The 26,598-nt window shown below is 45.2% G+C and overlaps 1 protein-coding gene across 1 annotated transcript in view; it reads right to left on the bottom strand.

Annotated features, from left to right (window-relative positions):
* Nucleotides 1–26,598, bottom strand: part of LOC132379454 (catenin alpha-3-like) — a 1,635,404-nt gene that overhangs the window by 730,055 nt on the left and 878,751 nt on the right. The window contains exon 7 of the mRNA XM_059947342.1: nucleotides 19,118–19,198. Within this exon, the coding sequence (XP_059803325.1) occupies nucleotides 19,118–19,198 (81 nt within the window). The remainder of the gene's footprint in view (nucleotides 1–19,117; nucleotides 19,199–26,598) is intronic.

The following is a 26,598-nucleotide window of genomic DNA, read 5'->3' as shown; positions in this document are numbered from 1 at the left end:
ATCTGTCGAGAAAGCAGCTCCTGAATGTCCCAGGAAAACCGGGCAACACAAGCTGACGCTGCAGGTATTGATTGATGAGTGTTGCATTGCATCAGTGCCTCAATGCCTTGCTAACTGATTTCCAACTCAATCTATACAGCTGATCTTTTAAGAGAGATGGAGTATCTATCGAGAGAAATAAACAGTTGATGCCTTGGGTCAAGACCCTTCATCAGGATTGGAAAGTACGGAAGTAGAAGCCAAAATTAGAAGATGGGGGGAGGAGATGGAATTCGTGCTGATAGGTGAAAGTCCAACCAGCTCGGGGGGAAGGTTGGGGATGGGGGAAGGATAGGTCAGAGTAGGTCAAGGTGGGGGAGGAGGGGTGAAGTAAGGAATTGGGAAGGGATAGATGCAAGTGCTGAAGAAAGAGGAATTTAATAGGAGTAGACCATGGAAGAAAGGGAATAAGGAAGGGAACCAAAGGGAGGCGATGAGCAGATGAGAGGAAGAGAAAGGGTTAGAAGGTAGCCAAAGTGGGGAATGAAAACAGAGGGAAGGAAGGATGGGAGAAAAATTACTGCAAGTTGGAGAAGTCGATGTTAGTGGCATCAGGTTGGAGGCTACCCAGACAGAATATGAGGTTTTGCTCCTTCAACCTGAGCTTGGCCTCATCAAGGCAGTAGAAGAGGCCATGGACAGACATGTCACAATGTACAAAGTACTTGATGAGAATTTTTTAGTCAATGATAAAAAGAAAAGAGAATTTCTTATGCCATGGTAAAATACCTTTACTTGGGGTTGACACAATACAGTAATCTTAATGTTTTGTCTATTGATAAAATACTCTTCCCTTTTGCTATGAGCTGAGTGTTACATACCCTCAGAATTGTTCTGGTGTCAGACTGCCTGCAATTCAATTGAGGCATAATCTCAGATAATGGACCATTTCACGCTTCCCAATGATTTTATTGTTGCAATGTTTTACTTTGAATGAATAACTTCACTGCTGTAAACAATTTTACTAGCTGTTTCTACCTTGACCTAACACTCTTCACACTCTTTGGTTGGAGCAAACATAACTTCAGCTCTCTCCCATCAGGGACTTGTATTGACTGCTTAATGTTGCGAAGTCTCAACTACAATCCGAATGATTAAACAATTTAGATCAGGGGTTCCCAACATTTTTGTTTTAAGCCACAGACCCCTGCCATTAACTGAGGGGTCCATGGACCCAAGGTTGGGAATCCCTGGTTTAGATGGAGATATGGAAACGTTTAAACTCATACCATTGCCTACTTTTAGCCACTGAACTAATCAAAATTCATGCCGTGCATAAACCAATTTTAAGAAGTATCTGAGGACGTGCAGTCAGACGCGAGGCCTCCTGTCAATAACTGTGTTGTGAAAGGTACAGCTTTGTGTTTATTCACAACCACAGGAGACCAAACTTGAAAGAATTTGCAGATGCTGGAAATCCAAAGCAATGCATACTAAATGCTGGAGGAACTCAGGCAACATCTATATTAAAAAAAGAGTACAGTCAATGTTTTGGGTTGAGACCCTTCTTCCTGAGTCCTGAATCTCTTCTTCCTGAGTCTCTTCTCCATAGATGCTGCCTGACCTGTTGAGTTCCTCTTGCATTTTGTGTGTGTTGCTTGGGAGGTCAAACCGCTGTCTCCTGTGCTCTCCCTCCCTGCCGTACAATTAACAGAGTTGGGTTTTCCCAGAGCATGCAGAGAGGTTATGAAAATAAGATCTGAGAACTTACATTGGCTCAGGCAACCTCTGTGGAAAGGGAAAATGGTGATAAATTTTTAGAATTTTATGCTGGGGAAGAGGAAGATTAAACTTCAGTAAAATTTTGTTAAACCAATACTCTCGGGTCTTTGATAGTGTCAGATGAGTAGATTATTTGGACTATTAGCTGTTATTCATATTAATACTCCACATACTTTCCATAAAATGTTACACAGGATGATAAATTTTACAGCAAATTTAAGGAGTGTGGGAAAATTACCAGGTGAACCAAATGCTGATCTACATGGGATTTCCAAATCGTTGAATGGAAAACTATCCTTTGAATATGCTGATTTTCAGATTTGCTGTATCTGTCTTTTACATGTTTGATCAATTTTGGAAACATTGGGCATGAATTCTCTCATTCTCCAGCAGTGCCATAACCACTGGAACTGGAGCACCTGGAGGAATCTCCCATGGAGAACATGAAAATCCATGTTTAGTATCAGAAGTCGGGACTGAGCCTGAGTCTCTAGAACTTTGAGAGCTCTCGAGCTCGGTGTCATTCTTCAGGTCAAATTTACCCAAGAGATGACTATCTGCACACTCCTCAGCTCACAAGTGCTAAATTGCCCCCAGTTTTTAGGTAAGTGAGAGAAGCTAACAAAGATTGGAGGATAATAAAAAGTGTGATTACTGTATGATCAGTGTAACCAGCTGCCTGATGGTCTTCACTGACCCAGTGGGCTGAAGAGCCTGTTTCTATGCTACAAAACTCTGGTCAGGCATTAGCAGGTGTACAACATCATGTGTAACAACTATTTACATAAACCTATGTGACTGCAAATGAGAAAAACTTACTTAAGCTTCTGTGGCCATTTCCCCTCCCTTTAAGGTGCATGAGCAAGCTCATTGCCGGTCTGGTGCATGCAGCCAGCAACTTTCATCCAACTTTGCATTAGAATCCCAATTAGAAACTCCTGAGTAGTTTCTCCTTCTTTTGCCTATCATGCAAATGGTGTTTTGGGCAGCAATGAAGCTCCACCATCTCTGGTGGTGTTCATGGCTTCCTTCATCATGTCAGTAGTTTCCTCTTGGTTCATTGTCATCATTCAGGAATACTGTCACACACAGATATAGAAGGTTTCATCATTGCTGTTTCCATAACAATTTTGCTTTACCAGTCAGGGTTGTTAGCCCTGAGCTGAGCCCCTGAACCTGGAGAATCGGTGGACCACCCTTAGTGAGTTCTCTACCCTTTGACCTGTTCGGCCTGGGTGACCCTACCAAGAGCCAAAGCGTAAAGCCCTGACTCCAGCCAACATGGCTCTCCAGGTCATTGAGGCACACAAGCCTCCAAACCACGACAAGGTTGTGGTCCTCTTGGAAGTCCTGAGTAGTAGGAATTCATAACTGAACAATTGATATACAGCATACCTGAAAATGAAAAATGTACAGTAAAAAATAGATGAGGGTAACGTATGCTCCAACACAAAAATTACAACTTCAACCACACGGCTTGGATGGAGAATGGGATGGCAAGATTGGAGGGCCATAGGATATCCTGGAGAAATTCATTCTTTTTCAAAGTTCTGAATCCTTAGCCGACTGTCTTCAAACTAAATCATTTAAAGCTGTTTCATTTTGCACAAGGGTATTTTGAAAAATTCTGGGAAACAAAATAGATTTCAGGTCACCTTACATTCTTCAATCCCACCTTAGCTCTTATTTAGATCAAAAAGAAAACTCTAATTATGCCATTATTATGGATTGTTATTGCAGAACTGAACTTTAATGTAGATTACTGTCTAATTTCACACATTTGCATATATTACCCTGTTACAGCAGAATTAAATTATCTAATGAGCTTACCATTTCAACTCTAAATTAGTGTTCAGGTTTTAACTAAGGGTTCCAGAATAATAATCAACAGCTTGAAAAAGCTCCAGATGTAAAACTGTACAACTGTAACGAATATTATCTGCGTCGGGACCACCGAAAGGACCATCTGACCATCAGTGACTGCAGCAGCTGTAGCTCAGGTTAGCTGGTCCACCAACAATCTGGACAAATGATGCCAATGAGTTGTGCTGTGTTATCGCTTTCAAGCAGGTACTTCTGGATTGGTGGGTGAGTGTTTTTTTTTCTAATCATTTGATTAGATGTAGGATTAGTAGTTTGAAGACAAGATGTTGAATCGTCTCTAACCTCCCATGTTGAGCCATCCCAAACTGCTGCAACACACACAAAATGCTGGTGGAACGCAGCAGGCCAGGCAGCATCTATAGGGAGAAGCGCTGCTGACGTTTTGGGCCGAGACCCTTCGTCAGGACTAACTGAAAGGAAAAATAGTAAGAGATTTCCTTGAGTTTGCCAAACTGCTGCAGCCTTTTCGGTGATTTGACTGCTGTAGGTAGGGAGTTCCAGTACTTCCATCCACTGACGATGAAGGGACGCAACATATTTCCAAGTTGGAAGGAAGCATAACTTGGCGGACCTGCGTTCCCATGTTCATGTGGTCCTCTTCCTTCTAGCTGGTAGATGGTGTGGATTTGCATTGCACAGAGGGTGGCTGCTGTTGTGATCTCAAGTCGTAGCTGGACCGCTTCTTGGCAAGGCATTGATTGCCTCTTGTAGAAGATAAGTGGATAATCAGAAAGAAATCAATAATCATACACTGAACGTGTTCATGTGGTGTCCTATGCTAGGTTTGATCCCCTTAGGGAGATGGAAAGGAACTCAGTGTAAGTTTTCATTTTGGGTCTGTTTTTCTTTATTTCTTTCAGCTCTCCCAGGAGAAATTGGCCAATTGGGGGGGGGGTGGTGGGGGGAAGAGAGAGAGAGAGAGAGAGAGGGAGAGGGAGAGGGAGAGAGAGAGAGAGAGGGAGAGAGAGAGAGAGAGAGAGAGAGAGAGAGAGAGAGAGAGAGAGAGGGAGAGGGAGAGAGAGAGGGAGAGGGAGAGGGAGAGGGAGAGGGAGAGGGGGAGAGAGAGAGAGAGAGAGGGAGGGAGAGAGAGGGAGAGAGAGGGAGAGGGAGAGGGAGAGAGAGAGGGAGAGGGAGAGGGAGAGGGAGAGGGGGAGAGAGAGAGAGAGAGAGGGAGGGAGAGAGAGGGAGAGAGAGGGAGAGGGAGAGGGGGAGAGGGAGAGAGGGAGAGAGGGAGAGAGGGAGAGAGAGAGAGAGAGAGAGAGAGAGAGAGAGAGAGAGAGAGAGAGAGAGAGAGAGAGAGAAAGAATGACTGACTGGTCAGGATACTTCAGCCCTTAATATGGCACAGATTCAGTGGAGTAACTAGACTTTTCCTGCCTGCCCTTTATGCTAAGGTGCAAAAGACATTTAGAGTAGCTCTGTGACAAGGCTACGTTTCTTCCTGGCCTAAGATGAAAAGGAGTGAGGAGGTATTACAAGAAGTCAGAATGGTAATATCGTGGTACGGCACCAGTGATCCAGGTTCAATTCCAACATTGTCTGTAAGGAGTTTGTACATTACCCCAGTGACCACACGGATTTCCTTCTGGTGCTCTGGGTTCCTCCTACTTTTCAAAGTCATGCAGATGGATTGGTAGGCTAATTGGTACATGGCTGTAATTGGGAGCACAGTTCACCGGGCTGGAAGGGCTTCGTACTACCCTAAGAAAAAAAATCACAAAATAACACAGATGCTCAATGGCTTGTAGCTCCAGTAGTTGAGGAGGAGAGTGAGAGATGGGTGAGAGATCAGTTCTCAGACCAAAGAACTTCCTCACCTCGGGAAAGTAGTCGATTATTTGTTTCACAGGAAGTCATACAGCTTTTGGAAAATGCAAGGTAGTGGCCTAAGTTCTTGTCAAAAGCAATAAAAAGTTTCCCAGGAAGGGGGCGTCATAGTGACACAGGCAGTGCCGCCATTATTTCACAGCACCAGAGAACTGGGTTCAATCCTGACTTGAGTGAGGCTTGCACGTTCTCCCCACGACCATATGTGTTTCTGCCAGATGCTCCAGTTTCCTCTCACATCCCAAAGGTGTGTGGGATGGTAAGTGACTTACACATTGTGTGTGTGTGAGAGTGAGAGAGTGAGAGAGTGGGAGAGAGAGAGAGAGAGTGAGAGAGAGAGAGGGAGTGGGAGTGGGAGTGGGAGTGAGAGAGAGAGAGAGGGAGAGAGGGAGAGAGGGAGAGAGAGAGGGAGAGGGAGAGGGAGAGGGAGAGGGAGAGGGAGAGGGAGAGGGAGAGGGAGGGGGGAGAGGGAGAGGGAGAGGTGGAGAGAGGGAGAGAGGGAGAGAGGGAGAGAGAGAGAGAGAGAGAGAGAGAGGGAATGACTGACTGGTCAGGATACTTCAGCCCTTAATGTGGCACAGATTCAGTGGAGTAACTAGACTTTTCCTGCCTGCCCTTTATGCTAAGGTGCAAAAGACATTTAGAGTAGCTCTGTGACAAGGCTACGTTTCTTCCTGGCCTAAGATGAAAAGGAGTGAGGAGGTATTACAAGAAGTCAGAATGGTAATATCGTGGTATGGCACCAGTGATCCAGGTTCAATTCCAATATTGTCTGTAAGGAGTTTGTACATTACCCCAGTGACCACACGGATTTCCTTCTGGTGCTCTGGGTTCCTCCTACTTTTCAAAGTCATGCAGATGGATTGGTAGGCTAATTGGTACATGGCTGTAATTGGGAGCACAGTTCACCGGGCTGGAAGGGCTTCGTACTACCCTAAGAAAAAAAATCACAAAATAACACAGATGCTCAGTGGCTTGTAGCTCCAGTAGTTGAGGAGGAGAGTGAGAGATGGGTGAGAGATCAGTTCTCAGACCAAAGAACTTCCTCACCTTGGGAAAGTAGTCAATTATTTGTTTCACAGGAAGTCGTACAGCTTTTGGAAAATGCAAGGTAGTGGCCTAAGTTCTTGTCAAAAGCAGTAAAAAGTTTCCCAGGAAGAGGGCGTCATAGTGGCACAGGCAGTGCCGCCATTATTTCACAGGACCAGAGAACTGGGTTCAATCCTGACTTGGGTGAGGCTTGCACATTCTCCCCACGACCATATGTGTTTCTGCCAGATGCTCCAGTTTCCTCTCACATCCCAAAGGTGTGTGGGATGGTAAGTGACTTACACATTGTGTGTGTGTGAGAGTGAGAGAGTGAGAGAGTGGGAGAGAGAGAGAGAGAGTGAGAGAGAGAGAGAGAGAGAGAGAGAGAGAGAGAGAGAGAGAGAGAGAGAGAGAGAGAGAGACAGAGAGACAGAGAGAGAGACAGAGAGAGAGAGAGAGAGTGGGAGAGAGAGAGAGAGGGAGAGAGAGAGGGAGAGAGGGAGAGCGAGAGAGAGAGAGAGAGAGAGAATGAGAATATCTAGGGCAAGTTGCTGGGATTGTGGGGAGAATACCAATGGGATTAATGTAACTGCACAGTCGGTAGCTGGCACAGACACAGGAGACTAGAGGCTGTTTCCAGGCCGTATCTCTCTAGGACTCTGAGCCACAGTGGGACAGACAGCCCAGTTCCGTGCTACATACTTTATTGTACTATCATCTGAGGACATGCCGGAATGCATTTAAATGGCTGAATTTCTGCTGTGATGCTCAGCAAAGTCTGTGTCACAAGGCTTTGACCTTCCCGCACACGCCTCTTCAGGCCATTCATAACGTAATCTTTAACTGGAAAAGCAGCTGAAAGGTCTCCCCATCCTGATGTCCTTTAGAAGCTCTTTCATTTCTCTTTTCCTACTGATAACATTCCCTCTGTCCACAGAAACTTGAATGAAGGGTATTAATAAAAAGGTGATTGTCATTCACTCCAACAATACACTAAAGTATATCACAACTGTTTCTTCCTGGTCAGGGAATCCTAATAATCTATAAACATGCCACCTCTGCTCTCCCTTTCTGCTCTTATTGATTTTCTGTCATCCTCAATTTCTTTCTCTCACTTGCATCATTTCTAGTTTTGTTTTCTGTATTTGCACTATCAGTTTATCTTGCTTCGTTTCCAGCTTTTTCAAACTCTTTATGTTTTCTATCTCTTTGCCCTTGGTATTTTACTCTCCCTCTATATCTCTCTCTCTTTCCCACTTCCCTTCCTTCCCACTGCACTCCCACTCTCTATTATCCCGCCCCCTCCTTCTCAAATTCTTGGGACTAAGGAATGGTCCTGGGAATCCCAGGACAACAAGATGAACAGGTGGTCTGCAGGCCTCCTGGTGGCCACGCTGAAGGTTGTCTGGTCTGAGAAACACTCCAAGTTGAGAGGGCTGGAAAGAACTTGCAGGCAACCAGCAAACACTTGGAGTGAATGGCACTTATAATCCAGTTAGCTGTGATGTATCGAGAAATGTTAACAATTCCCTTTGCCTCATCTAATGTCTAAGGAGTTGGCCAATCCAGAGTCATCCTTAGCTCTTTATTCTGGGTTAGTTTTGTCTGATAAACTAAATCTGGTTTCCCTGCCTATCAGCAGAATTTGGGCGAGAACTCTGAATCAACTGGACCTTAGAAAAATTCCCCTGTTGCAGTTTTCATTGTTAGCCCTCTCCCTCCCCGGATGCAATAAAGCCGTCAAGTATTCAGCAAGCTAGTCTTGCCGTTATTGGTTGGGACTGAGTATAAAAGTCAGGAAGTCATGCTGCAGCTTTATGTAGGTCACATTTGGAATACTGCATTCAGTGCTGATTGCCTCATTACAGGAAGAAGATGGACACTTTGGAGAGGTTCACCAGGATGTTGCCTGGATTTGAGAGAATTAACTTCTAAGAACAGATTGGGTAAACTTGGATTGTTTTTACTGGACTGACCTGCTAGAAATGTGTTAAAGTATGAGAGGCATAGATGAGGTAGATAGTCAGAATCTTTTACCCGGGGTAGAAATGTCAAGATCTAATGGACACACACTTAAGGTAAGAGCAAGAGGATTTAAAGGGAGATTTGCAAGGCATTTGAGTTTACTCATTGAATGGCAAGTACCTGGAATGCGCTGCCAGCTGAGATAGTGGAAGTTGATATGACAGCAATGTGTAAGAGAGGCGCATGAACAGAGAGGGGATGGAGGGATATAGACCATGTACAGATGTAATCAGTTTAAATTGGCATCATGGCTGGCACAGACATCTTGGGCTGAAGGGCTTATACCTGTGCTGTGGTGTTCTAAGTTCTACATGCTAGTCCTACAAATGAAAACCTTTGATTATGTGGCTCACTTTCTAAAATGTAGAAACAAAAGCAAGCAGGTCTACAATTTTAAACTGTTGTTTTCTCTCACAGAACACAAGATACTCTCTAACCTGCAAACTTCCTTCAGACCACAATCAGGGCCTGCTTGACTCCAGACTGTTGATTACTGAGGCAACTGAAGAGTTTTAGTTGAAAATAAAGAACATGAAAGGCCATTCCACCTTAACAGGTAAAAATAATTCTCCCTCTATAACTCTGAGCAGCCTCCCTGATTTGGAATGATATACCATCTACTTGTTATTCACACCACAAGACTTGCTCCTGTTTCATGGAGTTAATCATATTTCCCATCACGTTCCATCTATGCCTCCCACATGTTTAAATCTATAAATTCTGCAAATCAAACCAAAACAGTTTTAAAATTTGTATCGTTACTTTTTTTGAAACTCTCTTATTTTGCAGCAGAGGTTATAATATTAACCTTTAAATGAAAGTATGGAAATATCTTGAATCTCCCAAAGAGAGGGAATGAAATAATCAGGAAACATGAGACACTAATCCCACTGTAGTGCTTAATTCATTTATACTTTAATATTCCCTTTTTAAGCCTCTACTGGAGATAAAATTGCACATAAACTTCATCCTTCTCTCCAAAACTTTTTGCTTATGGTAAGTATAAAGGAATTACTTACTGAAAATTTTACAATACAAGCAGGCATATCACTTTTTCGCACTAAAACCTGACCTTTCAACTTGTTCTTATATATAAGCCTAGGCAATTAGATTAGACACTTCTTTTATATAATACACCATAAAACAGGAGAAAGTAATTGAATATATTTGACAGAGTTGAAGCCTTACTGCTTTTAAATTTTGTTCAGGAGAGAGTAAAAAATAGAATGGCATATTCTAGGGTAATTCTCTACCTTAACTTGTCAAGTTTTCTTTCCTAACTAATTCATTGTTAGCTTAGCTCTCTGCGTTGCCTGCACACTATTGACTCAGCTGTCCCTGAAGTGGACTGGTAAGACTCTCAATTGCACCAATTGCAGTGAAGAATGGAATATAAATATCAGCTTTGCCAATGGTGGCAAAAGGGGTCCTGCAGTATTGCCAATTAACATTTCTTAGTTTTTCTGAGTAACAGAGATGCTTAGGTCAGGATTATTGTTGTGCATCTCAGACGGAATCTCTGCAAATCTACTGGGGAAGTCGAAGGCGCAATATCTGCAAGTTTGCTGGAGGCTGCAGGCCAAAGATGACCTGCCCTTGGATTGGAGGTTGAGGACCTGTTTGTGGGTGGGTTGGGAGGAACAGGGATTGTCTTGTCGCTTATTTGTGATCTGGGGTTGAGAGGGCGAACAGCTTTAAGTTCCTCAGCATAAACATCACCAAGGATCTCATGTGGTCTGTACATACTGGCTGTGTGGTGTAAAAGGCACGACAGTATCTCTTTCACCGGGTTGTCTCAATGGAAATCTTGAATGAGGGAAGGGTCCAGGATGAAGCAGCGGGGAATCCAGGTGCGCTTCTCAGGACCATATCCCTCCCAATTGACCAGGTACTGGAGACTCCTGCCTTGGCGCTGCACATCCAGTATTCGCCGGACAGTGTACGCTGGGAAGTCATCAATGATTCAGGTGGGTGGAGGAGGTTCAGCAGGAGGGCACAAAGGGCTGACAGACACAGGTTTCAGTTGGGAGATGTGGAACGTGGGATGAATGTGCATGGATCTGGGCAGCTGAGTCTGACCACCGAGGGGCTGATGATGTTTTCAATCTCGACTGGCCTGGGGTAGCGAGGTGTGAGTTTCTTGGATTCATTCTTGAGGGGGATGTCTTTAGAAGAGAGCCAAACCTCCTGACCAGGCTGATAATTAGATGCAGGAATTCGATGGCGATCACTAATCCTCTGAGCATGGCCACGCGTGCATCCTTCCAGATCTTGTGGCACCGGCAGAGATGGGCCTGAACAGAAGGCACAGCGATGTCATCTTCATGTGCGGGAAACAGAGGGGGTTGGTAACCAGGGGAGACATTCCGGTGGTTCTGCTGACCAGGGAGTTGTGGGCGTACTCTACCCAAGTGAGGTGGGTGCTCCAGGATGACGGGTTGTTGGCAGTTATGCAGTGCAGTGCTTCTTCCAAATCCTGGTTTGTTCGTTCTGTTTGACCATTAGTCTGTGGGTGGGAGCCAGAAGACAGACTTACTGAGGCTCCAAAGGCTTGACAAAAGAATCTCCAGACTTGAGAAATGAATTGGGGGCCTATGGTGAACTACATATACCTGTCTGGACACGCCCCCTGCTGACTGCTCCTGTGGCTCCTCCCACAGACCCCGGTATAAAGGCGATTGGGGACACCGCCCCGGCCTCAGTCTCCAGGATACAGAGTGGTGCTCAACCACTGCTTGTTCCTTCTTCCAGACACTAAAAGCCGATATCTCGCCTTTACGTCTCAGAGTGAGTTATTGATGGTGCATCAGGGCCCCAGTCAGAAATGTTGTCAGAGGGAATTCCATGAAGACAAAGACATGATGTACAAAGAGGTCGGCTGTTTCACGGGCTGTAGGGAGTTTGGGAAGGGCTATGAAGTGCACAGCTTTGGAGAAGCGGTCCACCATGATGGGTACGGCAGTGTTCCCATGTGAAGAGGTAGTCCAGTAATGAAATCCAGAGCAATGTGAGACCAGGGGCAGCTAGGAACAGGTAGGGGATCAAGCAATCCAGCAGGTGGCCAATGGGAGGCTTTTCCTCGGGCACAAACAGTACGGGCAGAGACAAAGGAGCGAGTGTCAGCATCCATGGTGGGTCACCAGAAATGTCTCTTCAGAAGGGACAGAGTCCGATCGATTCCAGGACGGCAGGTGAAATGAGAAGTATGCTCCCACTGGAGAACCTGAGACCGGACAGAGCCCAGCATGAAGAGGCGACTGCAGGGTGCAATTCCTGGGTCAGGTTGAGTCCGTTGGGCTTCTTTGACCATGGATTTCATCTCCCAGGTGAGGGCAGCCACCACACAGGATGATGAAAGGATGGTCTCGGGGTTGGGAAGGTCCTCCTCGGAGACGTATTAAGGAGACAGAGAATCACGCTTGGAGCCAGAACAACAGGTGAGTGTGAATCTGAAATGGCCAAAAAATAATGCCCAACGGGCCTGGCGGGAATTTAGGTGTTTGGAAGTTTGGATGTATGCGAGGTTCTTGTGGTCTGTCCAGATGATGAATGGACGTTCAGTTCTCTCCAGCCAGTGCCTCCACTCCACCAAAACAAGTTTGACAGCCAGTAACACCCGGTTCCCAACATCATAGTTCTGTTCAGCAGAGGACAGACAACAAGAGAAGGCACAGGGATGGAGCTTTAGGAGAGCACCGCTCTCACCCCAGAGTCGGGGGCCTCGACTTCCACAATGAATTGACAACAGGGGTCAGGTTGGGCCAGGATGGGATCAGAACTGAAACACCTCTTCAGCTCCAAGAAAGCTGAGTCCGCTTCGGGGGTTCAGTAAAAAGGGGTCGCAGGAGTGGCGAGTCGAGTAAGGGGTGCTGCCAACCAGCTGTAATCCCTGATGAAGCAACGGTAGAAGTTTGCAAACCCCAGAAACTGCTGGAGTTGTTTGAGCGTCGTGGGTTTTGGCCACTCTGCCATCGCCCGGATCTTTTCGGGATCCGCCCTCACTTGCCCTCTCTCAACGATGTACCCCCGGCAACTGACAGAAAAGACATGGAACTCATACTTCTCTGCCTTAACAAATAGCTTGTTCTCCAAAAACCTCTGAAGAACCTGACAAACATGGTGGGTGTGTTCCTGAAGACAGCGAGAGAAGATTAGGATGTCGCCCAAATAAACGAAAACGAAAGGTTAATAAAGTCCGTAAAGGACATCATTTACCAGGGCTTGGAAGATGGCGGGGGCATTGGTGAGACCGAATGGCATGACCAAGAGGGGTGTTAAAAGCTGTTTTCCACTCATTTCCCTCCCTTATCCTGACCAGGTGATAGGCAATCTGCAGGTCCAACTTAGAGAAAATGGTGGCTCCGTGAAGGGGCTCGAAAGCAGAGTTGATAATGGGCAGTGGTTACTTATTCTTTACGGTGTTGCTATTCAGACCAGGGTGGCCAATGCAGGGGTGCAGTGAGCTGTCTTTCTACCCCACAAAGAAGAAACCTGCACCTACAGGGGAAGATGAGAGTCGGATAATGCCAGCTATGAGAGTTATTTGCTTCTCTTTCTGGTCGGGACAGGTTAGACAGCAGACTGGTGGGTAGAGGTGCTCCGGGGAGGGCAATTGCACAATCGTAAGGGCAGTGTGGAGGCAGGGAAAGAGCCCGTTGTTTTCTAAACACTTCTACTGGAACCTTGGATAAGTCGGGGGGTTCAGAGACAGACTAGTTCACGGTCACTTCCATTGGGGAAAGGGCTGATTGTAGACAAGTGGAGTGACAGAACGGACTCCAGCTGACTATCCTCCTGGTGGACCAGTCAATGTGGGGGTTATGACGGTTTAGCCAGGGGTACCCAAGAACTATAGGAGCTTGAGAAGAAGAAATTAAATTGAATCGTACCTGTTCCCGATGGTTCCTGGAGAGAAGGAGAGACAGGGGTGGTGTGCAATGTGTGACTTGGGCCAGTAGTCTACCGTCCAGTGCCCGGGCTTCCAAGGGGGCACTCAACGACTCATGAAGAATTCTGGCCCAGAAAGCTAAGTCTTCATCCAAAAGGTTTCCCCCAGCACCGAAGTCTACTAGTGCTGACAGAGGCAGGGACTGTTGGTTGTAACGTAAGGTAGCTTGAAGCTGCATCCGGGTTTGGGGGATGGAAGGGAATGTTGTCTGGCTCACCAGGACACCCCTTTCTACTGGTGAGCCTTCCCTTTTTGGCCAAAGGGAACTGGTAGCACGGAAGTGGCTGGACTGGCTGCGATATAGACACTCACCCCCTCTCAATCTCTGGAGTCGTTCTGTGGGGGAAAGGCTGTTCTGTCCCAGCTGCGTGGGTTCCTCTCCCGGGGCGGTGGAAACAGCTGGGCTGGGAGCTACTCTAGGAGGAGGAGGAGGAGAGAGTCTTGTTCTTGTGGGAGGCAGAAATGAGTGCCATGGAGTGGCTAAAGGCGGTGATGACCAGTTCTTTCTCTATTGCATTCTCGGAGACAATTGCCCAACCTGGTGGCTCGGGAGATCAAGGAATCCAGGCTGTTGGCGTCGTCTCTTGCCGCCAACTCATCCTTTACCATGTCACGGAGACCATTCCGAAATACCCCTTGGAGTGCCTCACCGTTCCACACCGAGTTGGTTGCTAATGTCTGGAACTCCATGGAATATTCAGCAACACTGCGTGAGCCCTGACTGAGAGTGAGTAGACATTTGGCAGCGTCTTTACCACAGACTGGGTGGTCAAAGATCTTTCTCACTTCCGTGATAAAGGTGGCGAAAGAAGAGCAGATATCCGGTTAGTTATCGCAAACAGCTGTGGCCCATGCTAAGGCACTTCCCTGATAGATGATATAAGCTATCTTTGACTTATCCGTGGAGTACGTAGATACTGCTGTTCGAACACCAAGGAGCACTGAAAAAGGAAGGCCTGATACTTCCCCAAATCCCCAGTGTAGTGCTTCAGTTCAGGTACATGAGGCTCTCTTGGCAGGGCTGTTGCTAACACGTAGGAGGTTGTCGTTACAAGCTGTCTGGGCTGGTTAGACAGATATCCAGGAGTGGATGGGGTAAAATGAATGGATACATGGTCAACCTGGTCATCAATTTTCATTACGTCAGCAGACAGGGAACGGAAGTTCTCCATGACCTCCCAGAGGAGTTGGTCATGCAGACACAGTAGAGAGCCTTGGCTGGCGAGGGCTTGTTGAAGGGAATTCGTATCTGCTTGGTCCACTGTGGCCAGATCGTTCTGTTGTAATGAATGAAGCGAACCCAAGCACAGGACACCGGTACAGAGATTGAATTAGGATGCAAACACAGCCATGAGCATTGAACAGCAAACAGAGGGAGAGCAGGAAGGCAGGAGACAGGCAGAATTTATCGTGACACAGGTAAACCTCAGAACTGGAGTAGAACTTAGAAAACTGATCTTGACATGGAGAGACTGAGCTTCACAGATAAATCTTGGTACTGAAGCAAAACTTAGGACACACAAACCTAAGTGGCCAGGAAGTGTTAATTACCACACTGGCAAAACCAACGATCTGGCAACAAGTGGGTGCAAAGTCGGGGTTCTTATACTGCAGGTCTTGATGAAAACCAGGTGTGCCGCCAAATGGAATTAGGAGAAAATGGGGAATTAATGGTCAGGACTGTGACAATTTTATCCAGTTTGTGGCAGGGAAATGGAAATCACTGGTTAGAAGATGCAGGAATATTCAATGCTCTCAAAAAGTGTATACTTGAGGATGCAAATGCAATGTGTTGATTTGGATGGGTTGTTCTTTCCTGTTCAGCACAGAGATGATGGGACAAATAGCCTCCAGTATTGTAAGTATTGTAAGATTTTCTACAATTTAATGACTGAACTATCAATAGAAGGGAAAAAATCGCAGCAAGAAAATGTTATGTGTTTACACAACATACACAAACAGGAGTTTTTCATCTCCATTATATCCTGTTGCAGAGTTGCAAACAAAGAAACAAGCCTGTAAATTAGTTGAAAACATCACTGAATCCTGAGTTATTTATTTTTCAAGATTAGGGAAAAAAATTGCAAACATGTAATTATTTGTTTGATGTCATAGATGTGTTAATTCATTCACTTTTGATGATATTATACTTAATACTTATTCACAATACAAAACATGAAAGAAAGAACAATAAGTTAAGATTATTTATCGTCTGTACATTTGCTTCACTGAGACAATACAGTGTCTATTTTCATTTGGTGCCTTTGATTTTTACGAGTGTTAATCACTCAGTTTCATCAGGTCAGAGGCAATTTCAAATTCTTAATCAACCTTTTTGACTGTTGTCCACAAAAAGAGCAAGAAGTCACAATATACAGCATATACACTCAGTGGCCATTTTATTCGGTAACTCCTGCACCTAACAAAGTGGCCACTGAGTGTATGTTTGTGGTCTCCTGCTGCTGTAGCCCATCCACTTCAAAGTTCAATGTTCCATGCTTTCAGAGATGCTCTTCTGCACACCAGTGTCCTGTTATGTGGTTATCCGAGCTCCTGGCAACTTGAACTAGTATGGCTGTTCTCCTCTGACCTCGCTGATTAACAAAGCACATTTTTTGTCCACAGAACTGCCGATCACTGGATGCATTTCTATGTTAATTGCACAATTCTCTGTGAACTCTGGAGACTGTTGTGCATGAAAATTTCAAGAGATAACAGTTTCTGAGACACTCATCCAACACCAACAATCATTGTACTGTTAAAGTCACTTAGATGACATTTCTTCCACATTCTGATATTTGGTCTGAACAACTGAACCTCTTGACCATGTCTACATGCTTTAATACATCGTGTTGCAGCCACGTGATTGGCTGATTGGATAGTTGCGTTAGTGATCAGGTGTACTCAATGAAGTGGCCACTGAGTGTCACTAACACTGAGCAATAAATCAGCAGGGTCCTCCCATAATTTAAAAATAAATTCTCTGAGCAATCGAACATTTCAACATAATTAGGCATGAGGTTTGAATGTTTCACTTGACAGTCTGATCTGAATGACAAGACGTATCAATTTATTTTAATTTATTTACCAATGCAACCTGGAGCAGACCCTCCTGGCCCCTCAAGCCATACCCCCAGCAAACAAAACAGGTTCACCCTAGCCCAATCACGGGGGCAGTTTACAAAGGCCAATTAACCTACTCTATAGTCTTTAGTCTATGGGAGGAAACGGGGGATCTGGAGAAAACTCTCACATTCCATGGGGAGGACATACAATGAACTCCAAACTCTGACGCGCACTGAGCTGTGACAGCATCGCGCTAAACTCTTTGCTACTTCATCCGCATCTATTCAAGGAAACTGCCACAGCGTTACAATTAAACCACCCAATTTTCCACTGACAATGTAATGACATGCTCTTGTACACAAAGGATTTGACAAAAGTAATCACGGCTTGCACAGAAATTTAGTTACAGGTGTAATGTGGCAGAAAAATACCTTCATTCAATGCAGCTATTGTGGAGAAACTGTGGGCTGTGGGTGAAGAGAATGTTACAAATTATTCAGTCAAGAAAAATAAACACAGTGGCCACTGTTATTAGGTACACCTGCTCATTAATGCAAATATCCAATCAGCCAATCATCTGGCAGCCACTTTAGTGCATAAAAGCATCCAGACATGATCAATGGGTGCAACTGTTGTTCAGACCAATCATCAGAATGGGGAAAATATGTGATCTCAGTGACTTTGACCGTGGAAGGATTGTTGGTGCAAGACTAGGTGACTTGGGTATCCCAGAAAATGCTGATCTCCAGGGATTTTCATGCCTCTGGAATTTACAGAGAATTGTGCGAGAACCAAAAAGAATCCAGTGAGCGATGGTTCTATGGGCAAAAAAGCCTTGTTAATGAGAGAGGTCAGTGGAGGATGGACAGATAGGTTCAAACTGACAGGAAGGTGACCGTAACGCAAATAACCACACAGTTTATCAGTAGTGTGCAGAAAAGTCCTGACTGCACGATATATTGAACCTTGAAATGGAGTGGCCACAGAAGCAGAAAACCATGAACATATACACAGTGGCCACTTTATTAGGAATGGGGGCATCTCATAAAGTGGCTCCTGAGTGTATACTTCAGCACCATTGTAACACTTGAATAACAATCCAGATGTGACTACAAACTCTGTATGTTCAACTTCTGAAGAAAAGAGGTTAACCTCAAACTTTACCCTCAATATTCATCTACCTTGTTGGGTATTTTTCCCACATCAAACTTCAGCATCCATGGTAATTTACTAATTCAGTGAGCCCTAGTTCAAATCTTGCGAAAGCTAAGAAACCAAATACATTTTTTAAAACCATCTGGTGATAATTTTTTTAAAAAATCAATAGAGGTTGCCATACCATTGTTGAACTTCATAACTGATTCACTACTATCTCAAAGACGCTTCCTGTTCTTTGTTGACAAGTCTAATGTGACTGCTAATAGTTGCTCTCTGAAGAGACTTAATGAGTAAATACCCCACTATTACTTTCAAAAATCAGTCTTGCCATGTCTTTGGAATGAATATTAAAATATATGAGATGCATTATTAAGCAAAATTAGTACAAGGAGTCAGAGAGTTTTATGGCGCAGAAATGGTCTTATGGTCTACCATTTCAAGTCTGACCTCTTTGGCCATCTACCCTAATCCCACTTGCCTGTACTAGAAATGTTTTCTTCCATGTACCTATTTAATAATCTGTCAAATTCTTCTTAAACATTGTGATTGTTTCTGAATCCACTACCTCTTCTGGCAGTGAATGCTAAATCTCAAGCCCCTACTTAAAACTCCTTCCTCTCAACATATACATATGTTCCCTTTTTGCTACCCACTCCACAGGAAAAAAAGAGTTTGGTAATTTTACTGACCCATGTCTCTCATAGCCTTATCTTATCATATCACCCCCACTCAGCCTCCTTCACAGGCCGTCGTGGAAACACTAACTAAGAACAGAGTGACTTCAATTTTCGTTTTAAGAGTTTATGAACATGATATCATGGAGAGTCTGCAGCAGTCTTCACTACCACCAGAACTCTGAATTCCAGGTTACACAGAGCTTTTATTTATACAGCAAGGCAAACAACTTCACATAACTTTGTTTGGCATCCCATGGTCAGTACAATATCAATCGCTTAAAAGATGTGTCAATTATTCTCTTAGCATGAGTCTAACAGTCCTCTTTGTTCCCTGTTATCAGAGCTCATAATTTACCCCCAGACGCATCCTCCCTCCTGGTTCCAGGGGCCTAGTATCGTATTAGTTGGAGTTCCTGGTACTGTGCTTATCATCCAAGGTTATTCTCGACACGCAACAGCAGTCTTAAGCCCAGCTGTTCCAGAATGGTCAATTTTCCCGTCAAACACCAGTTTTCACCATTCTACTGAACAGGCAAAACAAGACCTGCCTATCCAATTTCTGGGTGTAACTGAAATTCTCCAATCTCTGCTGCTCTCTCTCCAGCACAATCACTGGAATTGGTAGCTGAAGCATCTCACAATGTATATATGATTAATTTCAAACATAATTGTGATTCTGTTTGCACTTTTGAGAAGGATTTTACACTAAGAGTCACACTGTGGCTATGGGTGTGAGCCATACCTGTCTGCGAAGTTGTCTCATCTTCTTGCACATGTTTTCAATGGCCAGGTTCACTGCGTCACTCCGCTCATTATATCCAGCCTAAAAAAAGCAAACATCTTGATGTTGTGTTGTAAAAGAGCAACAGACAAAGGAAAACACGAGAAAATCTGCAGATACTGGAAATTCAAGCAACACACACAAAATGCTGGTGGAACACAGCGGGCCAGGTAGTATCTATAGGAAGAAGCACAGTCAATGTTTCGGGCCGAGACCTTAGTCAGGACTAACTGAAAGAAGAGATAATAAGAGATTTGAATGTGGGAGGGGTGGGGGAGGGAGAGATCCAAAACAATAGAAGACCGGAGGGGGTGTGATGAAGCTAAGAGCTGGAAAGGTGATTGGCAAAAGGCATACACAGCTGGAGAAGGGAAAGGATCATGGGACGGGAGGCCTAGGGAGAAAGAAAGGGGGAGGAGAGCACTAGAGGCAGATGGAGAGCAGGCAAGGAGTGATTGTGAGAGGGACAGAGATAAGGGATGGGTTAAGAAGGGGAGGAGGGGCATTAACAGAAGTTAGAGAAGTCAATGTTCATGCCATCAGGTTGGAAGCTACCCAGCTGAATGCACATCTGCTCTCACCCCATCCTCTCACCACCGCACTAGGGATAGGGTTCCCCTTGTCCTCACCTACCACCCCACCAGCCTCCAGGTCCAACGTATAGTTCTCCGTAACCTTTGCCACCTCCAACGGGATCCCATCACCAAGCACATCTTCCCCCCCCCCCACCTTCTGCTTTCTGCAGGGATCGACCTCCCTCCTGGTACTTATCCTTGTAAGCGGAACAAGTGTTACACCTGCCCGTATACTTCCTCCATCACCACCATTCAGGGCCCCAGACAATCCTTCCAGGTGAGGCGACACTTCACCTGTGATTCATCTGGTGTGATATACTGCATCCAGTGCGAACTTCTATATATTGGTGAGACCTGATGCAGACTGGGAGACCATTTCACTGAACACCTATGCTCTGTCTGCCAGAGAAAGCAGGATCTCCCAGTGGCCACCCATTTTAATTCTATGTCCCATTCCCATTCTGATATGTCTATCCATGGCCTCCTCTACTGTCAAGATGAAGCCACACTCAGGTTGGAGGAATAACACCTTATATTCCTTCTGGGTAGCCTCCAACCTGATGGCATGAACATTGATTTCTCTAACTTCCATTACTGCCCCTCCTCCCCTCATCCCTTATTTATTTATTAACTTTTCCTCTCTTATTCCTCTCACAATCGTTTCTTGCCTGTTCTCCATCTCCCTCTGGTGCTCCCCTCCCCCTTTCTTTCTCCCTAGGCCTCCCATCCCATGATCCTCTCCCTTCTCCAGCTCTGTATCCCTTTTGCCAATCACCTTTCCAGCTCTCAGCTTCATCCCTCCCCCTCTGGTCTTCTCCTATCGTTTTGGATCTCCCCCTCCCCCTCCCACTTTCAAATCTCTTACCATCTCTCCTTTCAGTTAGTCCTGACGAAGGGTCTTGGCCCGAAACGTCGACTGTACTTCTTCTCATACAAAGGAAGTTTGTACTAAATAGAGGCATTTGAGAGAACCTTAGATTGACCAATGTATTCTACCAGTGCACCAAAGCTATATGACAGAAAATATCACAGTGATATTACTGACACATGCTGTGTTTCAACTGTGAAGTCTCAGGAGGAAAAGCCACATGAAACATTTGTTTTCTTTTGAAAATTGTCGATTTAGTTTGCACTCTCTGTGGGTGAGATGGCACTTTGGATTTATAATATTTGTAGGGTAGAGTAAGTCCTTTCACCAATAGAGGGAACTTCTGTCTACATTTACTGATATTAGTCTGGGCTAAAGTTAAGCCGAGACATCAGAAGACAGTGGAAAGGATTATAGCACTGATCTGTAGATTTAAGGGACTTCATCGCTACTGTGGTAAATAATAAATTGGCCATCAAGTCAATTGATGAATGAGTGATGATGATAGTTATCCACTCTCTGAGGACAGTGGTCTCACATTTTTCTAATTTCACTTTCTAAAAACAACAGCTGCCACTTGTAAAATCAAACAGTAAAATTCCAATGATAGTCTTTCGTTTCTCTGCTGGTTTTAAATGGGAGTCTTCAGTTCTTAAAGTGTAAATGGCAAGCAGCAATCAGAATTCAGCTAAAAGCACATCTTTGCAAACAAGCTTTGTATATAGGCAGAAGTAAGATGCCACTAACTGTGTGTCATAAGGTGGGATTTGAGAGCGGACACAGTCACTGAAGTACTAGGAACAGGACTAAGACTATCAAAAAGGCAATGGAAGTGGGGAAGAAACAACGCTGGACAGGACACATGCCCCGGATGAGACTAGGATACAGTGCTTGGGCTAGGACTTGAGGTCTTGAGGGACAGGGACGCGGAACACGGAGCCTCGGTCTTGAGGGACAGGGACGTGGAACATGGAGCCTCGGTCTTGAGGGACAGGGATGCGGAACACGGAGCCTCGGTCTTGGGGGACAGGGACGCGGAACAGGGAGTCTCAGTCTTGGGGGACAGGGACGCGGAACAGGGAGCCTCGGTCTTGGGGGACAGGGATGCGGAACACAGAGCCTCGGTCTTGTGGGACAGGGACACCAAACATGGAGCCTCGGTCTTGGGGGACAGGGACACCGAACACGGAGCCTCGGTCTTGGGGGGCAGGGACGCGGAACAGGGAGCCTCGGTCTTGGGGGACAGGGACGCAGAACAGGGAGCCTCGGTCTTGGGGGACAGGGACGCGGAACAGGGAGCCTCGGTCTTGGGGGACAGGGACACGGAACACGGAGCCTCGGTCTTGGGGGACAGGGACGCGGAACTCGGAGCCTCGGTCTTGGGGGACAGGAACGCGGAACAGGGAGCCTTGGTCTTGGGGGACAGGGACGCGGAACGCAGAGCCAGAATCCCTCCTTGGGAACAGGACGTAGGGCTGGGACTCATACACAGAGCACAGAGCCGGGACCCCTCCTTGGGAACAGGACGTAGGGCTGGGACTCATACACAGAAAGCTGAACACGATGAGACAGTTCCCAGCACTAGGTAGCGGCAAACAGCCGGACCTACCTAGCGAAGGAGAGGACAAAAACAGACAGTTCCAAACAACAAAAGACAGTTCCTATCTAGTCACAGCAAGGCTCCAGTCTTGCTCCGACAGTAGAACTTGATGGCGAGAATAGGTGAGGCTTCAGGCAAAACGTTGCAGGCAAGGCTTTGGGAGGAAGGGGAAGGGAACAGTCCAGTCTCAGGGTAACGGCAAAGAGAGCCTGGCTTACCCAACAGAGACAAGGACAGGAAGGGACAGATCCAACTGCAGGGTAACAGCAAACACAGCCTGCCTTACCCCACAGAGGCGAGGACGGGATACTGATAAGACAAACCAGCACTCAATCCCAGGGCTACTTATATTCCCAGCCCCAAGACGAGCATCAGGTGCCTGTGATTAAACCCAACTGAAATAAGGTACAGCTGGAAGACCCGGAGTCCAGAGTCCATTGACCGGACCGTGAACTGGAACGCAGACTTCATGGACTGGACCATGACACTGTACTTGCATGATTGCTTGTCAAATAAGCAGTATAAGACAATGGGCTTTTTAATTTCGCTAATTTCAAAACAGACAAGCTGACTAAGTTGCTTAGTTCGAGGAAGTTTGCAGACCAGACAGATAATATTATTCAGCATATCAAATAACTGGTCTTTTAATATTGGGAGTTTTATATAATCAAGGAAGCTAGCTTCAAGGAAATAGTCAGTCAGGGTTTTCATAAAGCTTCAACATTATCTCCTTGCTTTCATATTCTATTCCACTTGAAATAAATGCCAACATTGCATTTGCCTTCTTTAGCACAGACTCAACTGTGAATTAACCTTCTGGGAGTCTGGCACAAGGACTCCTAAATCCTCCTAATGATATCAGGTAATACAGAAAGATTACGGCAGGAAGGCAAAGAGGTGGGGTGGCGCTCTTGATTAAGGATGAGATCAGGGTGATTGCGAGAGACGATATCAGATCCACAGAGCAGAATGTTGAGTCCATCTGGGTAGAGGTTAAGAATAGTAAAGAGAAAAACAAAATCACTGGTGAGAGTTGTCTATAGACCACCTAATAAAAATATTGCAGGGCAGAGGCAATTAACCAATAAATAACTGAGGCTTGTAAGAACAGAACGGCAGTTGTCATGGGGGATTTTAACTTCCACATAGATTGGGTGATTCGGGTTGGTCAAGGAAGTCTCGAGGAGGACTTCATAGAATGCATCGTGGTGGCTTTCTTGAGCAGCATGTCAGTGAACCAACAAGGAAAGATGTTATCTTAGATCTAGTCCTGTGCAATGAGACAGGTAAGATTAACGATCTTGTAGTCAGGGATCCTCTTGGAAAGTGTGATCATAGTATGATGGCTCGGTCCGCCAGAGAAAGCAGGATCTCCCAGTGGCCACACATTTTAATTCCACATCCCAGTCTCATTCTGATACGTCTATCCACGGCCTCCTCTATTGTCAAAATGAATCCAAAGTCAGGTTGGAGGAACAATACAGGCTGGGTAGTCTCCAACCTGGTGGCATGAACATTGACTTCTCTAACTTCTGTTAATGCCCCTCCTCCCCTTCTTACCCCATCCCTGACATATTTAGTTGTTTGCCTGTTCTCCATCTCCCTCTGGTGCTCCCCCCGCCTCCTTTCTTTCCCCTGAGGCCTCCCGTCCCATGATCCTTTTCCTTCTCCAGCTCTGTATCACTTTCGCCAATCACCTTTCCCGCTCTTAGCTTCATCCCACCCCCTCCAGTCTTCTCCTATCATTTCGCATTTCCCCCTCCCCCCACTACTTTCAAATCTCTTACTATCTTTCCTTTCGGTTAGTCCTGACAAAGGGTCCTGAAACGTCAACAGCGCTTCTCCCTATAGATGCTGCCTGGCCTGCTGTGTTCCACCAGCATTTTGTGTGTGTTATAGTATGATTGAATTTCACATACAGGTGGAGAATGAAATAGTTAGATCTAAAACTGGTGTATTATGCTTGAACAAGAGAGACTACAACGGGATGACAGAGGAGTTGGCTAATGTGGATTGGGAGCACAGGCTATTTGGTAGGACAGTTGAGGAACAGTGTAATATTTTCAGAGATTTTTCACAGTGCTCAACAAAAGTAAATTCCAGTCCAAAGTAAGGACAGTAAGCATGGGGAAAGCCAGCATTGGATAACTAAGGAAATAAAAGATAGTTTCAAATTAAAAGCTCGTGTACAAAATCGCAAAGAGTAGTTGGAGACTGGAGGATCTGGAAAACTTTAAGAAGCAACAAAGAACAACTAAACAAGAAATAAGGGAAGGGAAGATAGAGTATGAAAGTAAATTAGCACAAAATATAAAAACAGGTAGCAAAAATTTTTTATAAATATATAAAGTGGAAGAGGGTGGTCCCCTGGAACGTAGGTCCCCTGGAAGACGAGAAGGGGAAATTGATATTGGGTAATGAGGAAATGGCAGAGGCTTTGAATGACTATTTTGTGTAGGTCTTCATGGTGGGGGACATGTCTAATATGCCAAAGAAGGATGTTATGGATGAAATAGGTGGTGAGGAATTAGATAAAATCACTGTCGCTGAAGAGATAGTGATGAGCAAACTAGAGGGCCTGAAGGTAAATAAGCCCCCTGGGCCTGATGGGATGCATCCCAGGGTGCTGAGGGAATTGGCGGAGGTTATAGTAGATGCGTTGACAATCATTTACCAGAATTCTCTAGACTCTGAGCAGGTCCCGGTGGATTGGAAGACAGCACATGTCACACCACTTTTTGAAAAAGGATGTCGGCAAAAGACAGGCAACTATTGGCCAGTTAGTTTAACATCTGTAGTCAGGAAAATGCTTGAAGCTGTCATTAAGGAAGAAATAGTGAAACATTTAGACAGACACAGCATGGATTCAGAAAGGGCAGGTCTTGTTTGACAAACTTACTCGAGTTCTTTGAGGATATAAGGAGTGTATAAGGATGTCGTATACTTGGATTTCCAGAAGGTGTTCGATAAGGTGCTATACAAGAGACTTATAAATAAGATATGGATGCATGGAGGTGGAGGAAGTGTTTTGGCATGGATAGTGGATTGGTTAACTAATAGAAGACAGAATGGGTATAAATGGGTGTTTCTCCGGTTGGCAGTCTGTGGTGAGTGGGGTGCCGCAGGAGTCAGTGCTGGGCCCGCAGCTGTTTACCATCTACATTGATGATTTGGAAGAGGTGACTGAGTGTAGCGTAGCAAAACTTGCTGATGACACTAAACTGAGTGGAAAAGCAAATTGTACAGAGGATGTGGAGAGTCTTCAGGGGAATGATAATAGGTTAAGTGAGTGGGCCAAGGTCTGGCAGATGGAATACAACATTGGTAAATGCGAGATCATCCACTTTGGAAGGAATAATAGAAGAGCAGATTATTATTTAAATGGTGAAAGATTGCAGCATGCTGTTGTGCACAGGGACTTGGGAGTGCTCGTGCATGAATTGTAAAAAGTTGGCTTGCAGGTGCAACAGGTTATTAAGAAGGCAAACGGAATGTTGGCCTTCATTACTAGAGAGACTGAATTCAAGAGCAGGGAGATCATGCTGCAACTATACAGGATACTGGTGAGGCTGCACCTGGAGTACTGTGTGCAGTTCTGGTCTCCATACCTGAGGCTTTGGAGGCGGTGCAGAGGAGGTTCACCAGGTTGATTCCAGAGAAGAAGGGGTTAACTTATGAGGAGAGATTGAGTCACCTGGGACGATACTCTCTGGAATTCAGAAGAACGAGAGGGGATCTTATAGAAACATACAAAATTTTGAACAGGATAGATAAGATAGAAGTAGGAAAGTTGTTTCCATTGTTAGGTGAGATGAGAACTAGGGGACATTGCCTCAAGATTCAGGGGAGAAGATTTAGGACAGAGATGAGGAGAAACTGTTTTTCCCAGAGAATGGTGAATCTGTGGAATTCTCTTCCCAGGGAAAAAGTTGGGTTTCTTCACTAAATATATTTAAGATATAGTTAGATAGATTTTTACATAGTAGGGGAATTAAGGGTTATGGGGAAAAGACAGGTAGATGGAGCTGAGTTTACGGACAGATTAGCGATGATCTTATCAAATGGCGAGGAAGGCTCGATGGGCCAGATGGCCTACTCCTGCTTCTATTTCTTATGTTCTTACATTCTTTGCCCTCTAATGTTTGAATTTTCTCCCTATTTAGATAATAGTCTGCACACTGTTCATTTTACCAAAGTGCATCATAATATATTCCCCAACACTGTATTCCATCTGCTACTTCTTTACCCATTCTTCTGATTTGTATAAGTCCTGTTGCAATTGCATTGCTTCCTCCGCACTACCTACCCCTCCACCCATCTTAGTATCATCTGCAAACTTTGCCACAAAGCCATTAAGCCCACTATCTAAATCATCTAAATCATCTGCCTCTCCCTCCTC

Source organism: Hypanus sabinus, chromosome 22 (genome assembly GCF_030144855.1).
Source record: "Hypanus sabinus isolate sHypSab1 chromosome 22, sHypSab1.hap1, whole genome shotgun sequence".
In the NCBI taxonomy this organism is placed as follows: domain Eukaryota; kingdom Metazoa; phylum Chordata; class Chondrichthyes; order Myliobatiformes; family Dasyatidae; genus Hypanus; species Hypanus sabinus.
This window is presented reverse-complemented; position numbering and strand designations above follow the sequence as displayed.